General features: G+C 61.1%; 1 protein-coding gene across 6 annotated transcripts in view; it reads right to left on the bottom strand.

Annotated features, from left to right (window-relative positions):
• The window catches only part of PUF60 (poly(U) binding splicing factor 60), a 13,279-nt gene that overhangs the window by 4,907 nt on the left and 2,313 nt on the right, over positions 1-6,059 (bottom strand). For 2 of the 6 annotated variants that reach the window (XM_007464557.1, XM_007464559.1), the window contains exons 2-4: positions 3,717-3,815; positions 810-905; positions 606-695 (exon numbers count right to left, since the gene is read on the bottom strand). In XM_007464557.1, the coding sequence (XP_007464619.1) occupies positions 606-695; positions 810-905; positions 3,717-3,815 (285 nt within the window). The remainder of the gene's footprint in view (positions 1-605; positions 696-809; positions 906-3,716; positions 3,816-6,059) is intronic. The other 4 variants (XM_007464558.1, XM_007464560.1, XM_007464561.1 and 1 more) reach the window with 2 other exon arrangements.

Raw genomic sequence — 6,059 nt, 5'->3', positions numbered from 1 at the left:
GGGGAGGAGGAGGAACGGATGGAGCAGTGAAGAGCCAGGGCGTCTCCTGGCAGCGTGAACATCTGAGGGGGAGGGGGGCAGGGGGCCGGGGCGGGGGGGGGCTCGAGGCCCAGGCACCTGTCAGCCTCACCCTGTCCTCTTCCCCAGAGCCGAGGCAGCCTTTGGCCACAGGCCTAGAGCAGGGCCCCGTGGAGGCGTCCCCAGCCTGTCCTCTCAGTCCTGGGCCCCAAGCCCAGGACTGAACTCCCTGCAGGGGGGCCCGACTGCTCTTATCCGAGGCCATGGGGGTGGGGAGGAACATTCCTAGGGGCTGCAACACCAGCCACGCCGCCTGGGGGCACACGGGCTCAGGGCCACAGTCTGAAGTCCAAGAAGAGGAGCCGATTCGGGAGGGGCGGCGGGGCGCACAGGAGGGTTTGGGGGGCGGGCCGTGGGCTCTCAACAGGTGGGTCAGGCTGGGCCACTCGTGCCTCAGGGAGGAACCTGGGCGTCCCAAGGAGTCCTTGAGAAACCGAGCAGCACGACACCTTGCGGGGACAGCCGCAGGCACCAGAGGAGGAAGAGAAGGCAGAGGAGGCGGTGGAGGGGCGGGGAGGGCAGCTCACCTGCAGGTTGGTGAGCTGCTGCTGCTGGTGGGCGATGGTCTGCTTCACCAGCACGCTCTTGATGCTCTGCTCCATGGCGTACTTCTTGGCCTGCGAGAGAAGGTGTTGAGGAGCACTGGGGGGCCTGGCCTGCGGGGAGATGGGCCTGCCCCCGCCAGCGGCTTCCCCCTGCCGCAGCGCCCCGGGCAGGACACACGCACTCACCTTCTGGAGGGCCTCTTGCTGCTCAGGCGTCAGGGGAGGCAGTCCCAGCTTTGCGGCTGTGCTCTGCCCGTTCTCCATCTTGATGGAGTCTGTCCCCTGGTGATGGGGAGCAGGGAAGGCATCAAGGACAAGTTCAAGATCCCTCACGCGGCCCAGGAGCCCGCCTTCTTCCCCGACAACCGCACGTGGCCTCAGCTCAGCCCGCTCCCAGGGGCAGACGCGTCCTCACACAGACTGTCTCCCGCCTAGCCTGGACGTGGGTCTGCCCACCTGACACCCCTATGCCTGTCCCAGGCCGGTCTCCTCCAGGACCCACCGGGAGGACACACACCGAGGCAGACAGACACCTTGGGGGCCCTTGGCCAACCCAGAGCAGCTGCAGGACCCAGGCTCGCAGGAGTCACCAAGACAGGCAGCAAGTAGTAAGAGGAGCCCAGCCCTCATGGCAAGCCTGACCCCAGAACCCCCATCCCATGCTGCACAAGAGAGCCAGCCTCAGCTGTCCTCTAAGACAAGGGGAGGGGGCCAGGGCTCTCTGGAGGTCCTGGGACTCCTCACTCCCGGACCGCCTGGCACCCAGACTTTCTCATGGCCCCAGCCACGGCCACAGACTTGGCGTCCCTGCTCGGGACGAGATCCAGGGGCCACTCAAAGAGCAAGTATGGGCAAGGGCTCCCTCCCAGCACAGCTCCAGGCGGTAACTCATCCCTGCACACCGTGCACACCGCCCGGAGAGCCCGGAGTTGTTCTCCCAGGCCACCGCAGCCCCGAGGAGGGCTCCAACCCACCTCCACCAAACTCCTCCCTAGGCTGTGCATAGCACCCTGGCAAGAGAGGCCAGAAGCAGGCCAGCCACAGGGGGACAGAAGTGGACACCCACCAGCACCCTAGGCGAGCACAGGGAGGAGACGCTTTGGTGGCGGTGGCGGTGTCCCAGCCTGCTGCAGACCACAGTGGATGCTACTAGGATTGTTTACATGCCCTCTATCAAAACTCATTTCTAAGCTGTTTGCAGGGGAAAGAAAACAGTTGTGTAAGCTGGAAGAGAAGCACGGCCACCAGACCCAGAAGAGCACGTGTGTCGGGAGTTAGAACACAACTGCCTATCCACCAGTTGCTGGGTGGCCAGCAAGCGCTCCAGAGCGGGTATTCTGCAGCACCCAGCATGAAGCCTCGGGAGGGACAGCAGAGAAGAGAGGCAGGTCGCCAGCACAGGAGTGACGAGCGAGGACAGAGGTACAAAGGGGGCAGGAAGGGGCTGGATGACCCAAACCCCAAGAACCACCATCCTGACCAGCTGGAGTGTGGGGTTTCCAGCACAGGGTCAAAGGGCAGGAAGCCCTGGAAGCCCCTCCCCTGGCGACCCAGTCTGGCCCCAGCGAGGCTGTCCTTCCCGCGGGCTCCAAGCCCAGTTCTCCTTAGTGGGAAGAGAGGCCTGAGAGCCTGGGGCTATGACTCCAGAGCAGGCTGTCACCATGGTAACCAATGCTACCCCTTTTCAGCCCCTTAGAAACTTTTCAATCTCCTCTTTGTCTTGATAAACAAAAAGCTCTTCTACCAACCAATGGCTGGCTACACAGCCAGCCAGGGTCACGGAGGGCTGGCTAGAGGGGCCCACCAGCTTCAGCCCCCCGTAACTTCCTAGGGTCCAGGCTACGTGCCATGGCCCTCCCCCGAGCGTGCTGGGGGCCCAGCCGAACAGCCCCCCAACCCTCTGGACGCAGGCGCTGCCGTGGAGAAGCGTGAAGAACCTTCTTACCGGCTCCCCCTCCCACACTCCCACCCCGGCCCAGACCAGAACTGGCCAAGATGTCCCACGCCCACCCTGAAGCCCTGCCCCGAGGCCGCCAGACTTGGACTTGGACTTTGACTTACACATGGTTCTGCTTTCACGTTTTACTTAAATCAGAGATCTGAAGTGAAACTGTATCTCTGGCTCTTAACAATACCCTGCACGTTCTGGAACAACACGTTTGCCCTTCTGTATGACACCGACGGTGGAGGGCTCCCACCGGCTGAGGTTCACACCCCACCTGACCACAGCCAACATCTGTCTGGTGTCTGAAGACACATGAGGCTTCAACCCACCACAGAAGCAGGGAGGACGCCAAGTAGAGGCAGGGAGGAGGCTACAGCCAGGCTGGAGGCTGGGTGGCGAGCGAGAGGGCAGGACAGCATCTCTGCCCAGAAGGCGGAGAAGAGGCCCTCGGGCTCCTCCCGCCCCACCCCCTGCCAGGTCTCTCTGGGCCCAGGGACGGAAGGCGGGCGGGCGGGCGGGCGGGCGGGGCTCGGCGTAGTAAAAGGGCCTGGAGGCGAGAAATTTCGGTCGGGGTTTCTGTGGAAAAGTTCAGTGACCCCAGACTTCCACGGGCGACTTCCACTCGAGAACACCGTCCCCGTTTGTGGGCAGGAGCGGCACCTCCCAAGGTTCCGCCGGTGGACCTCACCCCGGCCCCAGGGTCCTGGCCGTTTGCCTCGCTGGCCCGGGAACCCTGATGGAGGAGCGTGATTCCCCCTGACGAGAAACAGAAGCGAATGGAGGCTTTACGGATCAAGCTGAGGGAGAGAGGGAAGTGTGGGAGGACCAGTACCTGAGCCAGATGCTGCCCAAGGAAAGGGGACCCCAGCCCGAGTGGGGAGCATCTCTGATGCCTCTGGGGGGACGTAAAGGCTCTCCGAGGGTGGCCACGGGCCAGCTGAGGGCTGGGAGACTCTGTTCCCCAGGGGTAGTTAAGGGGCACAGAAAATTAACAACCCTAAAGACAGTCGGACTGGCATATCTCCAAGGCTTTCTAGACCTGAATCCCTCAGAGGGCTCCTCCCCCCACTTCTCTGGCTCTTTGCATATCTTTTCCTGGATAGTAGCGGGCAGGCGGGCCTGAGGGCGAGGATGCTTAAGGTCAGTACCTGTGAAGGTTTCCATTTGTCTCCCGCTGCCACCACTGCCGCCGCCGCCGCCGCCACCGCCGCCGGCTCGGACCCCCCTCCTTGCTGGCCATTGACCTGCTGCAGGCAGGAAGGAGACGATGTGACGGACATCCACAGGACCCAGCCACCCAGGCCCTCTCTCGTCTTTCCTGGTTAAGAGCTGAGCTCCGCACGGACCAGGAAGGGAGGCCGGCAGGGGCCCAGGAAGGAGCCAGCTGTGACATGGCCCCTGAACACTCCTGACACTGCCTCACTGCACCTCACCCCGCCCACTCCTCCAGCACACCTGCAGCTGCCCAGAGCCCAGCACAAGGGGCTGGCCTGGCAGAAACCAGAGCAGGATCTGGGGCAGCCCCGAGCTGGCAACAAGTCCCCAGAAAGAGACACGGTGGAGAGCTGAGCTGTGCTCCTGCCCCAGGCCAACAAAAGTGGGTCGAGAGGTGCCCTCTGGCCACACAGCTGAGGTCCTAAAGATCACTTCCTTTCCTACTGGCAGGCTAGGCCAGGCCGGGCAGGACAAGGAGCACAGATGGCCGTCTCCCTCCTGAGGCAGACAGAGGCACCTCTTCAGCACCCGGTACACATGCCTGGGCCAGCGCCCCAATGCCTTCAACAGTCTCTGGCCAAGCCCCTGGGACAGGTCCCAGGCCCCTCCTGAAGACAGCTCTGAGGAGGGCTGCCCTCTGAGTGGCAGGATCGGGCAGGGGGTCTGTATGTATAAGTCTCCCTCCCCCAGCAAACTGTCCAGGGCTGTCTAACTCGGGGCAGATGAGAGCTTGGCCACGCCTAGAGGGGCCGAGAAGCACTGCCATGCAGAGCCAGCCCAATGGAAGGAGAAGCTCCCGACCCGGCTTAGAGGGTGGCAGGCCAAGGGCAGGAGGTGGGCAACGTCACAGGGGAGAGGGTCTTAGTGGAAGGGCCCTGAGACTTCCCCACCTTCTCAGATGCCACACAGCAGGAACCCGCTCCCAGATCAAGGACGAGACCCACAGATATCTTGAACACAGGCAACAGCCATGCCCACCCTCAAGGGTCTGTGCACAAACAAAGCCAAAGGCTGGGCCGACCTGGCCAGAGCATGTCTCAGGAGTTCCAGCCTCAAAGGAGAGACAGCAGCACAAACCTGACTGCACTAGAGACGTGGCGAGCGGGCACAGAAGCTGTGGCCGACCCAGCCCTGCTGCCTCCCTGGAACCCCTCTGAACTCGGCACCACAGCTGCTTAGAAACTGTGCCCCAGAGAGAGACAAAGAAAAGGGGGGACGTGCTGACACAGGTCCCACCCAGTGGGTACATGGCATCTGGGGACAGGGTTAGGGCCTTGCTTTGCCCCAAGTTCCCTGGCAGCCCCCAGAACACACCCAGAGCAGAGCCTGCCTCTTAAGACCCACAGCAAGAGATCACTTCAGGTCTGGGGATACAATCCAACCTTTAGACCCCTGTGAACAGAGTCAACTTGAGGGCACACTTATAAACCACTCCCCCAAATTACTGTAATAGCCAACAAAGGAACCAGGACAGTGCTGAGATCAGAACACAGCTCAGAAGAGACTTCCCAGGAAAATTCAGTTCACCAGGAACTCCAGGAAGGACATCCTACCCCATTCATGGCAGAAACAAAGTTTCCAGTCCCACTGAGCCTAGGGTTCTGTTCTAAGCAGATACTAAGAGAGCTTAAAGGAAACTGTCATTTTTCATTACAGCTAGCCCTATGCTGTCATCCTCTGGCAATGAATGAAGCATGCCCTGCGGTCACTAAGCCCCCCACCCCGCCCCCCACCAGGCAGCAGTGCCTTGAGGGCTGTGAATCCCCCTCTGGCAGGTGTGTGTGTATGGTGGGGTGGGGTGCAGTGCTGCCCCATGATTCTGGGCCCCAAACCCCAGCACTGTCAATGATCAACAGCCCAGGGCAAAAGGATTATTTCCACTAGAAGAAAAGAAAAGTTACGTAATTACTTAACGTCTCCAGGCTTCAGGCTCTTCAGGCCTGTCTCCTGGGGCTGGCAGGAAGATTCAGTGAGTGGCTCCATATAAAGTGCTTAAGGCAACCCATCTGCACGTGGCAAGCAATCCAGAGGTTTCAATGATTATCAGTATTATCACAACATCCAGAGTCAAGTCACCACAGCACGGCCACTGCAGGACACTGCCTTCCTTCCGTTCAGTCCCCTTGCCATGCTGTCCACTGCATGGCCAGGCTCTGTGCAGGGCACTGCAGATGCAGCAAAACAAGACAAGAGACATGGCAACCAGCACCTATGTGAGATTATTTCTGTAGTTAACAAGTGCTAAGAAGAACATCAAGCACAGGGTGGGAAGAGCG

The sequence above is a fragment of the Lipotes vexillifer genome, unplaced genomic scaffold (assembly GCF_000442215.2).
Source record: "Lipotes vexillifer unplaced genomic scaffold, Lipotes_vexillifer_v1.1 scaffold394, whole genome shotgun sequence".
Lineage (NCBI taxonomy): Eukaryota > Metazoa > Chordata > Mammalia > Artiodactyla > Lipotidae > Lipotes > Lipotes vexillifer.
This window is presented reverse-complemented; position numbering and strand designations above follow the sequence as displayed.